This window comes from Corythoichthys intestinalis, chromosome 6 (assembly GCF_030265065.1).
Source record: "Corythoichthys intestinalis isolate RoL2023-P3 chromosome 6, ASM3026506v1, whole genome shotgun sequence".
In the NCBI taxonomy this organism is placed as follows: domain Eukaryota; kingdom Metazoa; phylum Chordata; class Actinopteri; order Syngnathiformes; family Syngnathidae; genus Corythoichthys; species Corythoichthys intestinalis.
In genome coordinates, this window is record NC_080400.1 from 55,727,732 (window position 1) to 55,748,751 (window position 21,020).

The window sequence follows — 21,020 nt, forward strand, 5'->3', positions numbered from 1 at the left end:
CCCCCCCCCCCCCGGGACCCAGGGTGGTCCCCCGGGCCACCTGCGCGCCCATCAACCGGCCTTCAGGGATGGCAGGAGGGGACGCATCACCAACCCCACGCCTACACCCACCCCCGCCCGCCCACCCGGGCCACGAGCCACAGCCACAGATTTATGAGTATTTTAGATAAAAAGATAATTAGGTTCGCTACAACAGAGCCTTCAAAAGAAGTCTACTTCTTTAAGACTTTAAGAAGTCTGTCATTTCGCATCTAGTTCTCTATACATGTTCTAACGCCACCGTCGTCTGTCATTTCCAATCTAGTTCTATAAATATATGCTATCTACCGGAGCATTATGTGGCCGTATGTTTGTAGCAACAAGCAACTGGGCGTTATTTGTAGCGGTTGACGGCCGCAGTCAGGTATTATTGTTTTTTTATCTAGCGGCATGAGTTGGACATGATATTTACTCTCGGTCCGTTCCTCGTTGCATTCCGAAGACCGCGCTGACTGTGTTTTAGTTCCGCTTTACCTGGTATAATTAAATAATCAGAATTTGGATGTTTGTGAATCGTTCTCGAATCTTCCACAGCCGAATCGCGAATAATCTAAGAATCGGAAATTTCGCACACCTCTAGAAGTAACGGTGAGCGGTTACCGTGAAAACGAACCCGTAGTGAGAAGATAGGAACCTTTCTAACATTTTCTATAGACCCCAATCACATGACGTCACAACTCCGCCCCCCTGACTGGAGCTGCCATATTGTCCGTCAGCTCGCCGTGTTTACACATTACCACTACGTACATGCCTCCTATTGTGGCGTGTTTTTCTGCTCGTTAACATTAATAATCAAAATGGTGAAGGCGTGTGTGGCGTTTGGTTGCAGTAACAGAGAAGATAGACGGAGAGACTTGAAGTTCTACCGTATTCCGGAGGAGAGCGAGATGGACTGTAGTGTAGTGTAGTCATTTTATACCGGGTAAGATGCATTTAATATATATTTAGAGGGTTTTGGGCTGACAACCACAATTAAGATCATTGCGAGGCTAATCGCCGACAATATGCAGTTTCAAATTCAAGATGTTTATTTCTTCCGCCATCATTATTTTTTGAATAATATTTAGCTGGTACCAAGTGAAAGAAGCTGGCCTCGTCTACGGATCATCAGTTAAACAGGGGTGTCCAAACTTTTTGCAAAGGGGGCCAGATTTGGTGTGGTAAAAATGTGGGGGCTACCTTGGCTGATTTACGTAGAACAATATATTTTTAAAAAAATTTAGCAAGCCCTTCTGTGTGTCACATTTGCTTTATTATTAATTTTTTTTAATTCATAATTTCAACAATCTCGCCTTTGTGGCGTTCTCTTTCGACACTCGGGCTCTTGCGAAATACTGCTGCTGTGAAATTAAACTAGCTTCGAGTTGCTTTAATTTCTCACTACGTATCTTCCCTGTAATGTTGTCGTACATGTCAGCGTGTCTTGTTTGGTAATATCGCGTCACATCGAATACTTTGAAAACAGCGACTGTCTCTTTGCAAATGAGGCAGACACAGTTGCTGCGTATTTTATTGAAGAAATAGTCCAATATCCACCTAACCTTGAAGCGTCGGCCATCGCAGTCAACTTTTTTTTTTTATTGATTGTCGCCATTTTAGAAAATTGGAAGTAAAGGCTCACACGGGGTAATGTTGCTTAGAGAGCTGCTCTTAAAGTTTTTCAAAGTTTCGTGAGAATAGGCTGAGTTTCTGTGGACAAGATAGTTGTAGATATCAGGGTAGCAGATATCAGGCAGAGACGGCGAAGACTGCGGGTCGAAAAATATCGATTTAGGCATCAAATATGGATCTGGCGAATGGATCGACCGAAGCTTTTCCACATCACGCCTTTTATGCAACACATCCAATGAGTTTACAGCATCTGAAAGCACCGGGGCTTCCATGAACTGTACTATAAATTGCACGAAAAATTGAGACCATTGAGAATACGGACACACAATGACGGACAATATGGCGGCACAATACAGCGACACGTCATTGTGTGACGTTGGTGATTGGGGTCTATTCGAAATGCTCTACGTACATGACTGCAATTTCCTTCTTCATTCTACATCCATTATGAGGCAATAACAAAATAGTAACGCCCAGACAAGAAGGAAACTAAATATAATCAGATTACAGGTTTTGAAAAATGAAGGCATAAGATTGCTTGTTACTGAAAGAAAGTAATCAGATTAATGAGTTACTTAGTAACACGTTACTGACAACACTGGCTATAGTACAGTATAATAATAATAGTTTATATAGATGAAGTTGTGCTGAGAAAATAAATACACCATTATTTGGGGAAAAAAAACGACATTGTAAGCAGTTACTCACAATGTTACTCATTACTTTAGTATTCTTTTCAACGCATACTTTTTTACTTGTACTTGAGTATTTTTTTATGACTACTTTTATATGACGAATATTATTTAAAAGTAACACTACTCTTACTTGAGTAAAATATTTGGCTACTCTACCCACCTCTGAGTGCATGCAGTGAACTCGAATAAACTTGTTGTTGCTCAAAATCAGCTAGCTGTATGGTTGTCCTAATAAGCAAACAGGATTTTTTGACTATAATGTACATCAGACTTGCAAAATTAAATTGAAATGAATCATTTGTTGATTTTACTCATAGCCGCTCAAAGAATTTTTTCAAAACACAGTCATAGTTTTGAGGGAGAATATGAACATTTTGCATGCAATCTCTGATCTGTCACATTTGTTATTATTAGAGATAATCAAAAAAATGGGCGAACCGATTATTGGCCCCAATATTTGGATATTTGACTTATATCGGTATCAGGCTTTTTTTTTTTTTTTTTTTTTTTTAAATTCCGACCAGCCGATATGAAAAAAAATCTATTTAAAACTGGGTTATTTCGGCTGAAATGCAGCCACGCCTTTCTCTCCTGCTTGCTGTATCCTGCGCTAGTATTCACCCTGTCCTTTGATTGGTTAAATGGTCATGGTAACTAGAGTTACACTTCTCTTCCACCTTTCCACCTTTTTAAGGCCCTCAAAGCGCTTCACACTATATCCTCACCTACATACTGGTGACGCAGCGCCAGGATCATCGAGGGGTTTAGTATCTTGCTCAAGGATACTTAGACGAGGTCATCAGGTTGGAGAACCCACAACCTCTGGGTTGGGGAACGATTACCACTAAACCACGCCACCCCTTATTATTAGTCAGTGGCGTCATTAGGGGTGTTTTAAGTGGGCTTCAGCCCCCCTAAATAATTTGTTGTTTTATTTAAAAAATAATCTGTCAGTTCCCCCTTACATCATAGATGTAGGCAGTGATCCCCTTCAATGCGTCGCTACCCAATCCATTCCACTTGTTCATATAGAGAACGCCCATATCTCTGAAAATCCAGTCCGTGTTTTCCCTGTAACCTAGCTAGCAGTTGGTTCTACCTTTTTATTTTTGCCGCAGTTGATCTCTGCGTAGTCTTTTACCTTTATTCTTTTGAGGTCAAAAGTTACATCCCAGCTCTAAAATAGCACTGCTACTTAGCTGCCGCTCGCTAGTTAGTCTAAAATGCATTGTTAAGGTCCTAGTAGAATTAAGTGTCTTTGGGGTGACTTCCTTCTGGAGCATCAGCTGTGTTTCTCACTTAACGCAGATGAGTACAGGAGCCGAGCTCATTCGTGTATGATTATCATCAGTGAATGGCCATAATTATACACTAATAATAATGATTTCACCACCTTTATTGACCTGTAGCAGTCAGAGCAGAGGAGCAAAGAGGGTGACAGGGGAGAGACCTCTACTTAAAAGGTGAGTAGGAGAGTAATGATTAGAAAGTGGAGAGGGCCAAAAAGAATATTATATACAGCATACATATACAGTACAGGCCAAACGTTTGGACACACCTTCTCATTCGTGCGTTTTCTTTATTTTCATGACTATTTACATTGTAAATTCTCACTGAATGTAATAAAACTATGAATGAACATGTGTGGGATTACGTAATTAGCAAAAAAAAAAGGTGACATAACTAAAAACGTATGATATTCTAGTATCTTTAAAGTAGCCAACCTTTACTCTGATTAGTTTTTTGCACATTCTTGCCATTCTCTTGATAAGCATCAAGAAGGAGTCACCTAAAATGTTTTTGACTTCACAGGTATGCCTTTTCAGGGTTAATTAGTGAAATGTATTGCTTTATCAATGCGGTTGGGACCTTCATTTGTGTTGCAATGAATGAGGTGTGTCCAAATGTTTGGCCTGTGCTGTATGTATGTATGTCCTGTATATGTGGTATGAATAATTTTGGGATAAACTTTTGTGTGCAAGTGTTTGTGTGCGTGTGTGTATGGCAAATTAGCCTGGCCCAGATATTACTTAAATTCAAGTAATTAGTAGTATTTTTCCAGGGTTTGAAATTACAGCCAGTTTGTTACATACAGTAAGTGCCCAAAATGTAATATGTGTGATTTAAAAATATTCGGGGAACAAACAACTACTGTGCTGTGAGGGAAAGTCATGGCATCAGCCTCTATGATTAAATGTACATATATATACATGGCGGAAAACACAGACAAAGCTGAAAAAGCAGTTTCTTCTCTGGCACCCCTCTTTAAAATAAACTGCTGTATTTTACGCCAAAAGAAATGTTGTGTTTGATAGTACAATATGCCTATATGCTGCCATAGCAGTTTCATGGCGCATTATGCCCCCAAACTATTTTTAATTTGTCCGTTTTACCCTGGAGACCCCCGTTTACAGACATCGTGCAACCGCTTTTGTTTCTACCCAGCCATCAAAAGAAGTAATTACCGTATTTTTCAGACTATAAGTCGCACCTGAGTATAAGTCGCACCAGCCATAAAATGCCCAACGAAGAGGAACAAAACATATATAAGTCGCACTGGAGAATAACTCGCATTTTGGGGGGAAATTTACTTCATAAAATCCAACACATAGAACAGATATGTCATCTTCAAAGGCAATTTGAAATAAAAATACAATAGAGAACAACATGCTGAACAAGTGTACAGTATGATAATGTTACATGAAGCAAGAACAACAAAATGCGAACATGGCCGGTATGTTAACGTAACATAGCTATTAAGAGTTATTCAGATAACCATAGCATAAAGAACATGCTAACAAGTTTACCAAACGATCAATGTCACTCCAAAACACCAAAATAACATGTGAAATGATATAATAATGTGTTAATAATTTCATACATAAGTCGTTCCAGAGTATAAGTCGCACCCCCAGCCAAACTATGAAAAAAACTGCGACTTATAGTCCGAAAAATACGGTATATTTATTATTTGAAATGTCTATCATTTTTACCATAGAATCATTGATATCTAATGTTTAGCTTAGAAAAAAAACGACTTTAAAAAGGTATTCACTCTCATATTTTTAACTTTTAAACAAATTACGTCACAATGAAAAAACCTCATAACCATCGCTTAATTTTATTTTTTTGTTGTTTCTGTCACATTTTCCCCGATATGTTAGATGATAAATAATCGATCAAAACAAAGAAAAATTTTTAAACATATATGTTTGAAGGGTAAATATATGAAAAAGAACATCTCAACCACTCCTTGATGTCTGCGATTTCTGCATCGCGGCCCTTGATATATTACCATGTTTCACCCATAAAATCCCACAAAAATCCAACTGTGGCCATTCACACCTGTGTCTTGACATTCGATGATACATGCTACATGGAGATTTTGGATCGAAACAAAGTAATAATATCTCGTTAAAATCATGGCGTCTTTAATTCTGCTTCTCGCGTGCTCTCACCTCCAGTTACGGTTTTGCTGTTTAATTATTTTTTTTTTAAATGCCCTCCTGTTCAAAATTTTTCTTCCCCCAGAACATTGAGATTTTAAGCTTTCCAATGATGTATCACACATGCATATAGGACAATTTTGAACTTTGGCCAAATTGGGGGTCTCAGAGCGGAACTTTAAGTCACCTGAGTGTTTTGCGCCATATACTATATTATCAGTCTTTTTTAGCTGTTTATGAAGTTTTGTTTTTGTGCGCTATGTTCACTTACATCCGGTGTAACTCCAGAGGGCTAAGCACCCCTGTTCTGAAAACCTAGTGACGCCCTTGTTATTAGCTATTATTTTCTATTTATGTGATTTAATAAACATGCTTTAAGCATTTCAATGAAGTTCAGTGTTTGCATTATTCCATTTTTAAACACCAATTTTTACACTTTTACTGCAAACGAATATCGGCTCCTAAAATCGGTTATCAGCCCATCTAACCACTAATAATTGGTCACGGTCCTGAAAAACCTATATCGGTCGATCTCTAGTTATTACTACATTCCTTTTGACCAGAATTAATTTGCAGTTCAGTAGTGCTCCTCCCTTTACTTCCTGTTTGTTTTTGTTTTAATTCTTAACAGTTATACTGTATTCTCCATACATTTAAACCAACAAACTTTTCCACAGAACTCCACCCCATCCCATCTGTCTACCTGATATTTTGCCTTGGTTTACACCAAGACCCAAGACTAATGATCTCACTTCACTGCTATGTTCCAAAAACATTGCAAGAGGGGAGAAGTAAGGGAAAAATTTTTACAACATGACCAATTGAGTAACGATAAGCTGATGTATTGAAATAAACCTGACCTAAAATTTTTACAGGTAATGAGGAACTGTTAGCGCTGAGAAAACGTGTAAATTCCAGTGGGAAAAAAAGCAGGTAGAAATTGAAAGTAGGAAACACTGTTGACCACAATGAAAAACATTCACCTTCATCTCTCCAAACAGTTTTTTCTCCTTTCATTAACTGCATCTTCTCTGCTTAAAGATTCCCCAAAATTACTGTTACTTTCAGTCCAAATCTTTTACTCAGTCTCATAAACACACACACACGCTGCAGAAGAGAAGCAGATTAGCACTCTAAACAGCACGCTGAGAACAAGACATTGATATATTCCAGACTATCAATATGCACAGAGAAAACTAAAAACACACACACACACAGAGCTCGCGCCAGCAAGTAGAATCATCAAACACGTCTCTAACCACAACAACTTCCCATTTTCCTAAAGCCATTTCCTGGAGGCGGAGGTCATTCACCAGCTACTGCTTCTGTCACTGCTGCGACAAAAGCAGATGAGGAAAGCAATCAAAGAAAACAGCCATTTTTTTTTAAACAAATACTAAAACATTCAGACACTTCAATTCACACTGGAGCAAGAACCAGAGTCATAATTCTTGCACTGCAGTTTACTATATTGTTGTTGAACTTTTCAGCAGGGTAGGACTGAGTGTGTTTTCTGATATTTTGACACTCATCACGTAGCTAAATAAGGTCATCAAGACACCGCATGAGGCAGTGCTTTCCTTAACAACTGCAAACTACAATCATAACAATAAACATACATCAGAGAATCTTTGTTTTGGCAGCTATAATGAAGCATTTAAACAGCATTGCACATCATTAATAAAAACCTTTCTGAGCTTTACTGAACTGCTTGAAGTGTTCTGTCATTCTCTTTGGTTGTATAATTAAAACTGGATTGAACAAATAAAGGAAAACAGACACATGCACTTGACTGCCTTGGCTTGCGCCCTAATGCCGTCTTTCTGACATTTGTTTAATGAAACCAATAACATCCTCTGATGTTTGTTGAACACAGCTCAGACTGTAATGGTTTCTCTAATGTAGTCGTACAAATGCTCTTTTACACTAACCATATGAAATGTAATTCATGGCACAATTTGCTAAAAGCACAGGCTTGTCAACAGTAATCTTAAGAAAGTACTATTTCTTTCCTGTTCCAGAGAGTACAATGGACGTTAAGTGACTAAATGTATTTGTAGCTCTCTCTTTGTCAAAATATCCAGCTTTAATTTATTATTCTGCTCTCTTTTAAGTCGAAAATTCCAGACATAGCATGCCATAAACGTAAACATCAATATTAAATAAGCACTTTTTCGTATGTTTTAGGAATGCTCAAAAAACAAGAATGAAAATGTGGACTTACCACTCTTGGCTTGGTCCTCTCTGGGGCTGGTACAGATGTTGCATGGTCCAAACCCTTCCGTGGCTCAGCTCCTGTAGGTTGTATGGCGAAGACCTCACCCGGTCCCTCCAGTGAAGACACCAAACCTTCAGGCCCATCCTTATTCCCAAGGAGACGCTCAGGACCTTCAGCCTCAGCGGAGTTAAAGTCTATAGTATATTTTTGGGTCACATCATCCAAAGATTGAACCTTGTCTACTGGGGTCTTAGTCAGGGCTGCGTAACTGCCAGTGGGTTGGTCTGAGAGACTCCTCTCTTTCTTGAGAGACTGCTGTCGTGGAGGTGGCGAGATGGGTATGAATGTAGCAGGCTCGCTGGCATGTCTAACATGCTTTGTTCTGGTCTTTGGTTTTGATGAGGCAAGAGATGGTGCGGGCTCAGACGTGTCATAGTGACCTTCTTGCTCCTCTAGAGCTGAGGGCTCAAATGGGTCTTCATTGGAAAAAAACTGGGCCAACCGATTTGGCCGTTTTCGAGGGGATCGACGAACTATCCTAGGGGATAAAGCTTCAGCGAGCTTGAGGTCAAAATTAAACCTCTTTGTCTCCTCTATTTTCTTTTGTACACCTTCATCAATAACATTGTCTTCGTGGTCAAGATTGCCTGTTTGGGAATGAGCCTTCTTGGTGTCAGTATTGCTACTCTCACTATGACAATCATGTGACTGAGTGTTTACATTTTCTTTAGGCTGCCCCTCCACCTTCAACATTTTTTCTTTATGCTTGTTCAGGATTGGCTCGCTGCTAGAAGGTAGGATTTTGCCCGTCTGATCCTGCTCACTGATTGGTCCAGAGCTGCTGGACTGACCTTTACACTGAGAGTTGTTATGAGAAAGCAAAGCTACATCACTACGCCGACTGGGGTCACTAAAGGATTTCTTCTTTACAGCTTTGCCATGATCATCAGTCAGTCTGTCCATGGCTCCAGGTTCAGCAATAATTTTCTTGATCACACCAGTGTAGTCACCAACTACCTCTTCCCAGAGTCCACCATCACTGTATACAGACAAGTCACTGGCCACACTTCCTTTGTATTCTGATAAAGTGGGTACAGAAGGGGACTTTGCTGGCCCTCCTCCTTTGAGAGCAAGAGATCCTAAAAGGTTGCTGTCAACAGAGGAAAAAGTGTCTTCCTCGGTCACTGAAGAGCGTCTTTGAGGCATAGGATCGCTGAGGGACCGATAGACTGTTGACTCCCCAGTCCCATCAGCTGTTGCTGTTGACTCAGTGGTACTGTTACTAACCTCTGAAGCTGAATTGTTGTTAACGGGAGGGGAAAACTTGCGTCTGCGACGGCCAGCACTTGGGGTTGCAGGTGCCTCAAGGCTTCCTACATTACCCATCAATGTCTGCAGTACTGCGTTGCTGTAGTTGGTCCCCTCATTGGTAGTGTCGACAAAGTTGGGACCAGCAATGGAGTCTGTGAAAATGTTGCCGCTCTCGTCCAAACAGTGGGGGTGAAGTATGCTGATCTCATTTAGTCGATTTGTACAGCCATTGTTGTTCTCCATCATTTCCTCTCTTTCCTTTTTCAGCCCTTTCTCTTCATGGAGTGCTGATTGTTTCCATATGGTGACGGGCTGCCCCAGTACATCCCTGGCTATGCATGACCCCAAATTAACCCCTCCTGACCCCAAAAAAGCCCTCTCAGAGGGGTCACCAGGGCCAATCTCTGGCTCTGTTACAATTCCTTCATCTGTTAAACTAGACTCATGGCCTGAAAGTTCTTCCGCAGAGCGGTCAAAGCACACGCTTTCCTCTGAGTCCCCCTTCAGTAATGGCCTCACGGTCTCTCTGTTATGTCTCTTCACCTTCTCCTGGTAGTCTGTATTCCTACTGTTTAGCTTTTCAGGCTGCATACTAAGTCCATCCCTCTCTCCTTTCTCTCTCTCACCATTCTCCCTCTCCCCCACATGTTTATCTATTTCCATTGTGGTCTTAAACTCAGCCCCTTGGTCTGTTTCTGACTCACATTCAGGGCTCATTCCTTTTCGCTTTTCTTCATTTGTTTTCTTAAGCATAAAACATTTATCTTCAACAACATTCACACTTGTCATATCAATATCTTCATCTTCTCTGGTGCTCATCTGGCAGATATCCTGAATAACCTGCCTTGCTTCCTCCACATATTTTTCTTGCAATGGTGCTGGCATCACTTCCTCCTCATCATCATCATACCCATAATCTAACAGTCCTTGTCCTCTTCCAAGCCTAAAGTCACCTCCATCGCTTTCTACTTCCCTGTCTGAAACGGACACCCTGCCTCCATTTTTTTCTGTATTCATGTCAAGCTGTTGCTCGGAGGTACTTCTTTTGGTTGTACCTCCTGCCAGGTAACAACGCACAGCTGTTGGGGATTTACTGGAGTACGTGAAGGACTTTGCGCGCCGCAATGTTGCCGTCAAGTCTTTTAGGGACAAACGACGACCAGAGGGCAACAAGGTCCCGCCGTGACTCTGCTGCCCCGAGCAATATTTTTCTTCCTCGCTAGTTTTCCGCACCTTCAGCTCCGACAAGTCTGACTTCAAGAAGTGTAAAAGTGTCATTGTTTCTTTTGTGATGTCAGGGTTGGACTTGGATATTCCATTTTTAACATCTGCAATATCACCATCTGTTGTCTGATGTAATCTCACAGTCTCAGGTAATGTTCCTTCCAGAGCATGGACTCCAGAAGGGGAAGTGACACTGGAAACAATCTTGGGGCGCATCCGAACTTGGGTACGAGGAAAATTATCCCCGTGTCCAAAACTAGGGGAGCGGTACATGGTAAAATTTCCATAGTATGTTTTACTCAGCATTGATGAGGCATAATTCCTGGAAGTGTTGTCTCCACCAGTGTTCAAAAACTTGTTTCCTCCACGGTTGCTGCAGCCAGCTTGGTCCTCCACCTTCAGTGTCTCAGTGCTAGAATATCGGGAACTAAACCGAGAACCATCAGAACTGGAACCAAAAGGGGGGATATTGACCTTTGATACTCGAGACACACCAGGAAGTGTTGTGGATGCCACAGGCGAGGAGATGCGCTCCCATTGCTGCTGCACCTTTGCTCTGTAACTTTGAAAAGTGGGTTCTCTTGCAGACTGACTCCGTGATACTCTTGCTGCAAACTCTCCTCCTTTGACCCCATGGCGGGGTCTATCCAAGTGCTCCATGGTCAAGGACGGCTCACTGTCGCTGTCATCTGATTCGCCGTCATGATCATTATAATCATCGCGGCCAGCCGCGAAAGCGCCACCACAGACCCGCTTCTTCTTTCTCAGAGAACGCCGCCGCACAGCCTCCCTACTGGATGGACCTACAGAACCAGGACTCTCCTCCTCACTTCCTGAAGACCTGCCGATGCCCTTTGCATTCCAGCGGCCATTTTTACTGCCTAAAAAATAACTGCCGCCTCCCTCTGTGCCAACCCTCTCTCCTCCCCTGACGTCAACAAAAGGATGAGAGGGGCCCCTCCAGCATGCACCTCCTCGTTTCCTCCTGCTATGCAACTCCTCTTCGTCTCCAGAGCTAACCCTCCAGCTGGATCTATGTTGAGAATCAACTCCGACAGGAGCTGAGGAGGCAGCAACAGTCGAGGAGGAGGTAACGGCTTTATCTGGAGCTGGAGCATGGAGAGGGAATAAGGGGGGAGAGGTGGGAGCTGTAGAGGAGCTATGTGAGGAATGTAAACTATCCCCTGCCAGCCCGACCCCCTGACTAACCCTTCTCTCCCTCACTACCGGCTCCTGAAGAAAGGAGGCGCAGAAGGTGTCCCGGCTCACCAAACCCCTACGAGAAGTAGTAGCTGAGGGCTGCAGGTCAGGATGAGGGTCAGGGGTCAACTCTATCAGCGTGGGAGTTTTGGAGGCACCCTCTGCCTCTGAGCTGGGGCTCTGAGATCTGAATGGGGATGAGCTACGCTTTTGATCACGGCAACCCAGAGAAAAGCTGCTGCTGTTTTTAAACTGATTTGTCCCAGAAATCTTGTCAATACAAAAACCGAATGATTTTAAGCGCGTCTCCTCATCAAGTGCATAATGCTGCTCGTAGATTTTGGAATGCAAGTCCATAGTGTCACAAAGTGTCTGTTTGACAGCAGCGCTGCTTTGGCTCCGTCCGTCAACTAAGCTCGCCTGAGACGAATATGGACTTTTGCCTTCATTAGCTGATGAGCAAGGTGAGATTTTGTCGCTTTTATCCAAACGACCGCCACGCTCGGGGTTGCCCGTCTGGCCTAAATCAATATTATCAAGCTGTTTTGAATTCTCACAAGTGTCGACTTGCTTTTGTTTCTCATCAAAAAGTTGTCTAATTTTGGTCACATTCGGCCATTTATCAGGTTTCAGGGAAATATATTCACTGCAGTGTGTGGATGGATAAACTTTGTGAAGTTTACTTGGGCCACTAAACGTGACACACTCTTCATCATTATTTATAAAAGTCTTTTGGAGATCAGATGTGCAAGATTTTTTCTTACCAGAATTGAAGCTTCTTAACGTTGCACAAGTCCGTCTTTTAGTTTTTTTCTCAGAGTCCGATCCGGACACCGAATCCGTGCCGGAGTTAAACTTTTGCACTTTGTCCAAAAATGACTTGTTGTCTGATAAGAGTGCTGTTCCGCCGTCCCGGTGCGAGGCCAGTCGAGACAGAGAGCTGCTCCTCCTGCAGGCTGTGACGCGGGGAAGTGTGCTGCTCTCACGCGGCACTGCTGCAAAGTCTCCCGGCCAGTCGTTGTGAGTCCTCTCGGTGCCTCCTCCGCTGCTGCTGTTGCTGATGAATTTCTCGGTGAGCTGGCGTATGGAGGGAGAAATTGAGGCGAGAGGGGCGGAGGAGGCTTTCTTCGGCTCTGCGGTTGTGGTGGCAGAGATTTTGGAAACTTTTCTTGACGCACTAACATGACGCTGCTCTGCCCCGCTTGGCTCCAGTGGAAGAGAGACGCCGGCTGCCTCCAAACTCTGGCTTTTGTCTTGTTTCTCCTTACTTTTGTTGGCGCCCCACTTTTTCAAAGAGACGCTGCGGTAAACCGGTGTACTCCTCTTGTGTTTCTCTGCCATTGTTCATAGTTGTCTTTGTTGCACGTCACGCCGCATTATGCATCATTAATAAAAATAAAATCCAGTTGCATCTCTCGCCTTGAAGACAAAATCTTTTACCAAAGTCTCAAACACGCAGCTTGCTCCTGTTGTTAAATCTCACATGTTGGCGATTCCAGTCGGAACTTTTTTTGTTGTTGTGTTAACTCCTCACCAACTCTCCATTGTTGGCTAATCGTGTGCCCACTAAGCAGATCACCCTCGCATCAGTCTGTGCTCATTTCCCAAACTGTTTGTAGATTCCCTATTTTGGCATGATTTGGATTTCCTTGTGTTGTTTTTTGTGCATGTTAATGCCTGAGATAGGGCAAGAGGGAGTGGGCGGGACTAGGGGATAGGGGTTGTCATAACCCCCTCGGGGATAAAGAGGAAAAGCCCCCCCACCCCTTTTGATAAGAAGATACCAAGGGCGTAGGTTTGCATTGGGACGGTAGGGACATAACACTACCAACTTTTTAGGATGCTCAAATTTTCCCCACCAACTTTTAACTCATTCACTCCCAGCCATTGCAACCCCCTTCGCTCCCGCTGTTGTGCCGAAAAATAGCCGCCCCACGTGAAATGTCCCCCCTGACGGGAACGCTTATTTATAACGCTTTATTGAGGTGAAAACATCAAATGTTTTCATGGACGCATTACAGTAATGGATTTACGACTGTAAAATCAGTTTTAAATAAATAAATTAGACAAAATACTAGTACTTTATTTTAGTAACAAACGTGGACTGGGCCACATAACCATCTTTGAACAGAAATTCATTAGTCTACAGGTTTTCACGACCATATCTCAATGACAATCACACAGGTATGACATTTATTAATTCAAGCAGAGTAAAAAAAATACATGTATTCACGGTACAAAAAAATCTTTTCCATGTCCATCGATTGGTAAGAAAAAGCTGTACGGGTGACGTGTGGGCGCTCAATAATAAAATAAATAAATAAATCAAATCAACGCTCAATAAAGCGTTATAAATAAGCGTTCCCGTCAGGGGGGACATTTCACGCGGGGCGGCTATTTTTCGGCACAACACCGGCCGTTTTACTGGGTTTTGACTGATATTGCGAGGCCCACAGAAAATTCTGTTCTATTGCTATACAAACATGGAACCCACCAAAGGAAATATTAGACTCTATTCTTTCAGCAGGGAAAAAAAGTTAGTTCATATCTTTTTCCATTCTTTAGAAATCAGCATTAGAAAATAGCTTAGTTTGAGCAATTTTCCAATTTCTGATGAAAAAGCAGAGAAATTGAGCTTTTTGTAAACACATACATTTCAAACATAACTTTGACTTTAACACAGCTATTTTTTGCTTTAGTTACATCCCAAACATCTGAATAATGTTTTCCTTGTACAAAATAACAAAACCAACAAGAGAAATAGGGCTTTTGAGAGCAAAGTAGCAATTTATTTACACATAACTGAGAGATGACGCTGTTGTGGCCGCGACGACTGGGGTAAACTTTTCCCTCATCGCCGCCTGTCTCATAAAGATGGATTTTTTTTTTAGTCTTTCCAGCACGGACTCAACGGCATCGTCCGCTGCACTGGTGGTCCCGGTCATTCTGCTCAGTCATCCGCTGCCTGGCATCCTGGACGTCCATTCGGTCATCTTCTGCCGGCGCCCTGACCGTGCGGCCGGCCGTTCGTTCCGTTGAATCGGGTTGGGGGTCTTACCAAATGCGCTACTGCCCTCCACTGGCCAGTTTTATTGCTTTAAAATGGATTTTCAGCTTTGTGCTTTGGAGCTAAGTTGAGTCAGAACCTGAGATGTGGCTTGTGAAAAAAATAAAAGACGTATAAATACGTCTTTGGGACACAATTAAAAATTTTGGGAGCAAATGAGTTAAGCAACCTTATTTGCATTATATAATGAGTTCAGTTATATAGGTCATTTAGATTGTCTTCCTATATGTTGTAAGGATAGAATTGATCCTGCCATTATTAAGTGAATTACAGTACTTTCATTATGTTCAGACTTACACTGACCCCTTTTCACTCGCTGAATGTGCCAGTCCATTTTTCCCCCTCAAACGCACGTTTGATTGGCTGATGACTTGACCCCCCCACACACACACACACACATTCACAGCCCAACAGAAATACAATATGCCGCCTCCCCCGCCCCCTTCAAATACGAGGGATATTCAAAGTTTTTTTCCGCCAGCAGCAGCCACTGTAAGTAATGTAAAAAGACGTCAGTGTTGTGGAGGTGGGGAACACTCCACTAATTTGACGACTGCTACAGTGCTTCAAGTCGATTTTACTCTCTCAGATTTCTTGAAATAAAAACAGCTAGCTGAAAATAAGCTTAACAAACTTACCGTATTGGCCCGAACATAAGACGGGTGTTTTTTGCATTGAAATAAGACTAAAAAAGAGGGGGTCGTCTTACATTTGCAGTCAGATTTACCAGATATCATTGAAGCGATGTTCTGTCATGACAGATCTCAGCTTCTTTAAAGTTTAACCAGTTTGCAATTTTTTATTGCAATGTTTTTCCTTATTCAGATTTGTTTCAAGACTACAGTTACAGTTAGACTTCACTTTGATGGTTAATGCAGTAATTGCAAATTTGTTGTTTTATCACAATAGATTGGTGTATTTACATTTAAAAAACCAGAAGCCATTCATTTACGAATGTGATTGCACTTTAGTTTACATTAGGGCTGCAGCTATCGAATATTTTAGTAGTCTATTAATCGATGGACTAGTTAGTTCGAATAATCAAGTAATCGGATAAGGAACATGAAAAATTAAAATACCTGAGCTTAGCCTCAAACGGTATCATTTTTCTTTTAAAAACGAGGACCGATGCACAACAAAAGAACGATTGGCTAACATACATAGAAAAGGTCTACTTGCTTAAATGCTAGAAAATGCTAGTTTTTTTTTTTTTTTTTTTTTTTACAATGCTCTTAACAAATGGTTCATATTCCCACAAAAAACGGCTAAATATACCTAAAAACCAAATTATGAATGCATTAAAAACATGAGCTCAAACAAAAACGCAGCTTATGTTGGTCTTAACAGGGAGCGGTTGGATTCAGCCATGTGAAAAGAGGCAGACCAGAGGGCAATGTATCCACCCTAATCAATAAAACAACTTCAAAATAAACCATTACAACGCCACTTTAATTACACGAATACTCGAAGCAACAAATTTAATTTGAATATTTTTTTCTAATCGAATACTCAAGTTAATCGATTAATCGTTGCAGCACTAGTTTACACATTTAAATGTTCAGATATTAAGATTTGAATGAGGCAAAATAACATGCTTTTTCCCTCAAATATATTCTTATAATCATTTATTTCGGATGTACTGCAATTATTTTCTGTATAAAAATGAATTTGGTGTTCAAAAAGTCTTTTTTCAAACTTGAGTCTTGAAAAGAGGGGGTCGTCTAATAATCAGGGCCGTCTTATATTCGGGCCAATGCGGTATTTTAAGCAAAAAGTTTGTATATTTAATCTTAAAAGAAAAACTTGTTAGTCATAAAAGGTTCTTAATTCTAGAATATTGTTCAAAACATTGTTTGAAAGAATGTTTTTGTTGATTTAGGTGAAAAATGACCTACTTTTAGATGTATGGGCTCAATACAAATAGTAATATTTACTTAAAGTACGTGGAAGAATCTGACGCATTAATCCGTTAACTAAGCTTTAACACTCAAAAAAAGATGGAGAAAATTATTTGACTACGTTTAACAAAAATGATCAGATTTAGACGTTATAAATTTGCAGTGTGAAAGTTAGTATAGGTCAATACAGATTAATTTGCATTAATCATTTAGCCTATCAATTAATTAGGTTCATATTGGCGAGAAATGTAGCCCTGACCCCCATTCACCAAATATGCTTGGTCTTATTAATGTCCTGTCCTCAGCAAAAAGAGTACATGCAGGTTATGCTGTTGTATCGTCCCTACTACAAACCTACGCTCTTGGAAGGTACCGTGCATTGAATTGGAAGTACTACAGTAACAGCTAAAACTCTGCTGTCATTGGAAGAATAAAGTACACTGTTTCAATTTTGAATCATTTTTTCAAGTCTGCATCTCTTTTCCTTTCTACTGCTCTCGGTGTTAATTGATAGCATCCAGGGACTATATTTACTACTCCACAATAAGGCAAAAGTAGTGCTTCAGAAAGTTTTCTTATTTTTTTCTCCAATGGGGAACTGGACACTATCACATAATAAACCTTGGCAACAGCTCCCCCCACAGGCTAATTGTGAGCATAACAGTGAATTTAAAGATCAGGGTTGTTCAGTCTTTTTATGGGGAGAGATTAGTCTAAAAAAATTCACACAAATACATCCGCGAGCAGAGGTGGGTAGAGTACCCAAAATTTTTACTTAAGAGTAGCGTTACTTCAAATTTGTATTACTCAAGTAAAAGTAGCATACCTGTCAACCCGAGGCCGTTGGCAATCTTACAAATAGTGATGTATGCCCTTACACTAATCTTACGTTTAATATAGCGTTCAATATGAAACAAAAATAAAACTCAATTTTTAAAATAAAATGAATGTATTGGTAATATTGTCACATATAACCTGGTGCAATCAAAGAACAATCAGCTTTTGGCTAAGATCAAGTGTAGTGTAGTGTAGTGTAATATCTTCAACTACATCATGATTACTAAAATTTAACAATGACTTTTGTTATAATAGTATGTAGCACTTTTGGCAATTTCTATCATGTCTTTTGATGGGTGCACTTAAGCTCGCAATTCAGTTTGACTTGAAGGTAGTTCGTTAGTGTGTCCAATTATAAATTAAAAAGGTCAGTTGATAAAATTAACTGACCGATGCAATCTTTAAGTCAGGGAACATTTCTTTTGCTAATTCTGAGAAGTGATCAGCAATAGTTGCAGGCAAATTGTGTTCGGCAACAAATTGGCAGACTAAAATCTCCGCTTTCGTCACTTTTCATTCTGCAGACTGCATCTTTATGACCAGTGTTGTTAATCTTACTTTAAAAAAGTAATTAATTAGTTACATAATTACTTCTCCCAAAAAGTAATTTAGTTGGTAACTCAGTTACCTGAATGTAAGAGTAATTAGTTACTTGGCAAAGTAACTGATGTTACCGTTCATGTTTTTTTTTTCCAAAAAAAAATTTTTTTTTTAAACATATTAACCTTTGCCATGTTTGGAAGTTATTTAATGTTGTGAATCAACCGTTAGTTGTTAAAATTGCTTCCGTTTTCGCATTAGTTCCCTTCTGTCTACTTTCGACATGTGAAAGTTTTAAAACTGTTTCATCATTTCAAGATAGGTTCAAGTCAAGATTTTGCCAATTTAGGAGTATTTTAGATGAAAAGTTACTTAGGTTCGATCGGAAGGTTCACTACAACAGAGCCTTTCTGAGAAGTGTACTGCTTGAAGATGGCGGCTGTTTACTAACGCCACCGAGTCTGTCATTCTGCATCTAGTTCTTTATGGATGTGATATCTAGTTTAGCATCAAGTGGGCGTAGATTCTAGGCTGTCGGCTACAGTCAGGGAATATTGGAGCCACCTAGCCTAGCATCGCGTCACAACACTCTTTCCTCCTTCCCACTCCCACTCTTCTCTCTCCGTGTCTCTTGACTTTTCTCGCGTCATTCAACCAATTCAGCAACGCATAGGAACACACATTGTCTCGTTGACGAAACGGTGACAAAATCCAAACAGAGAAAAAAATTATTTTGAACGTACGGCGTACACATTTAAAAATCAATGCTCACTTGTACAAATTACGCCGAAACTGTACAACTTGACAGGTATGAAGTAGTCATCCAAAAAATGGACTGAAGTACAAGTAATAAAGTATCCAGTGAAAAGAATACTCAAGTAATGAGCAACTGTATGTAACTGCTTATTCTTGTTTGATTTTCTTGTTTTTTAAATAATGGTATCTTTTTTTCTCTCAGCACAAACTAACAGTATCTATATGTACTGTAGTTATAATGATGAGGATGAAGAAAAGTACAACATGGATGAAGTAGCTAATAGAATAATATTTTTGTAAATCTGGGTCCTAATCTAGCAAAAAAAAAAAAAAATACCGGATTCTGGAAACTATAGAGAAATTAGAATATTTATCTGAGAGAAATCCTTGTTCTCTCTTTCTCAAACCTACGACAGAGCAGGAAATAGTGGACATTATTTAAAAAAAAATACAACAGTAAACATCTCCTGACTGTAATGTTTATATGTCGTTAGTGAAAAAGTTGAGGCCATCTCTAAACCATTAACATACATATGGCGGAAAACACTCAGGTGACTTGAAATTCCGCTCTGAGACCCCCAATTTGCAAAATTTAGAAATCGTCCGATATGCATGTGTAATACATCATAGGAAAGCTTAAAATCTCAATTTTCTGGGGGAAAGAAAATTTTGAACAGGAGTGCATTTTTCAAAATGTTTTTTAAACAGCAAAACCCTGTCTGGAGGTGAGAGCACACGAAAGCAGAATTATAGACGCCATGACTTTTTAACAAGATATGATCGCGTACTTACCTTGTTTCGATCCAAAAACTCCATGTAGCATGTATCACTGAGTGTCAAGACACAGCTAGCTTTTTTGGGGATTTTATGGGTGAAACATGGTCTTATAACAAGGGTCGCGATGCAGAAATCGCAGACATCAAGGAGTGGTCGAGATTTTCTTTTTCATTTACCCTTTTAAACGTTTTTTTTTCTCTTCTTCTTCTTGTTTGGATCGATTATTTATCATCTAACATATCGGAGAAAATGCGACAGTAACAAAAAAAAAAACAATTTAGCAATAGTTATGAAGTAGATATCCGTGACTTTGTTACAGACGCCATTTTTTTCATTGTGACGTCATTTGTTTAAAAGTTTAAAACATGCGAGTGAATAATTTTTTCAAGTCTTTTTTTTTTTTTTTTACGAAATATTAGACATTGATTAATGATTCTAAGCTAAAAATGACATTTTGAATAATAAATACAATTAATTACCTTCCGTTTTATGGTGGGTTGAAACAAAAGCGGTTGCGTGACGTCTGTAAACGGGGGTTTTCAGGGTAAAACGGACAAATTAAAAATAGTTCGAGGGCTTGATGCGCCATGAATCTGCTATGGCAGCAAATAGACCTATTGTTCTATCAAACACAAGAGTTGTTTTGGCCTAAAATACAGCAGTTTGTTTTAAAGAGGAGTGCAAGTGCAGAAACTGCTTTTTCAGTCTTGTCTGTTTTCCGCCAAATGTAATCTGTCATTTCAGATTGGTAAATTTCCCCCCAAAAATGAACAGAGCCAAGATAATACCAATATTAAAAACTGAGGACAAGCATTCTTTTACCAATTACAGACCGATCTGTTTATTACCCCAATTTTCAAAAAATACTTGAAAAACTTTTAACAGTAGATTAGACTCATTCGTAGAAAAACACATCCTTGCTAAAAATCAGTATGGGTTTAGGTCAATCAGGTCAACAACTCTGGCAATAACAGAAGCAATAGAATCAATGACAAATGATCATAAGAAATATGCCGCTGGAGTATTTATAAATCTGAAGAAGGCATTTGATACAATTAACCATGACATATTATTTAATAAACTATAACAATAGGGTATTTGAGGAATATGGGTACAAAGTTATTTTAGGGGGAGACGGCAGTTTGTCAAATTGGGTGATTATTCATCATCATGTTTGGATGTTATGTATAACCCCAGGGGTCATTATTAGGCCCCAAATTCCTTCTTTTGTATATAAATGATGTGTAAGGTTTCCAAGCTATTGTAGTTTGTGTTATTTGCTGATGGCACTAACATTTTTCACTCAGGGATAACATATTACAGTTGCAGGAGGAAATAATAACAGAAATGAACAAATTAAAAATATGGTTCCGTGATAATAAATTATCATTAAATTTAGGG

At 40.1% G+C, this 21,020-nt stretch overlaps 1 protein-coding gene across 1 annotated transcript in view; it reads right to left on the reverse strand.

Annotated features, from left to right (window-relative positions):
• Positions 1 to 13,429, reverse strand: part of LOC130918057 (rho guanine nucleotide exchange factor 17-like) — a 177,817-nt gene extending 164,388 nt beyond the window's left edge. The window contains exon 1 of the mRNA XM_057839929.1: positions 8,016 to 13,429. Coding sequence (XP_057695912.1) covers positions 8,016 to 13,085 — 5,070 coding nt within the window. The 5' untranslated portion in view covers positions 13,086 to 13,429. The remainder of the gene's footprint in view (positions 1 to 8,015) is intronic.
• Positions 13,430 to 21,020: the final 7,591 nt, after the last annotated feature.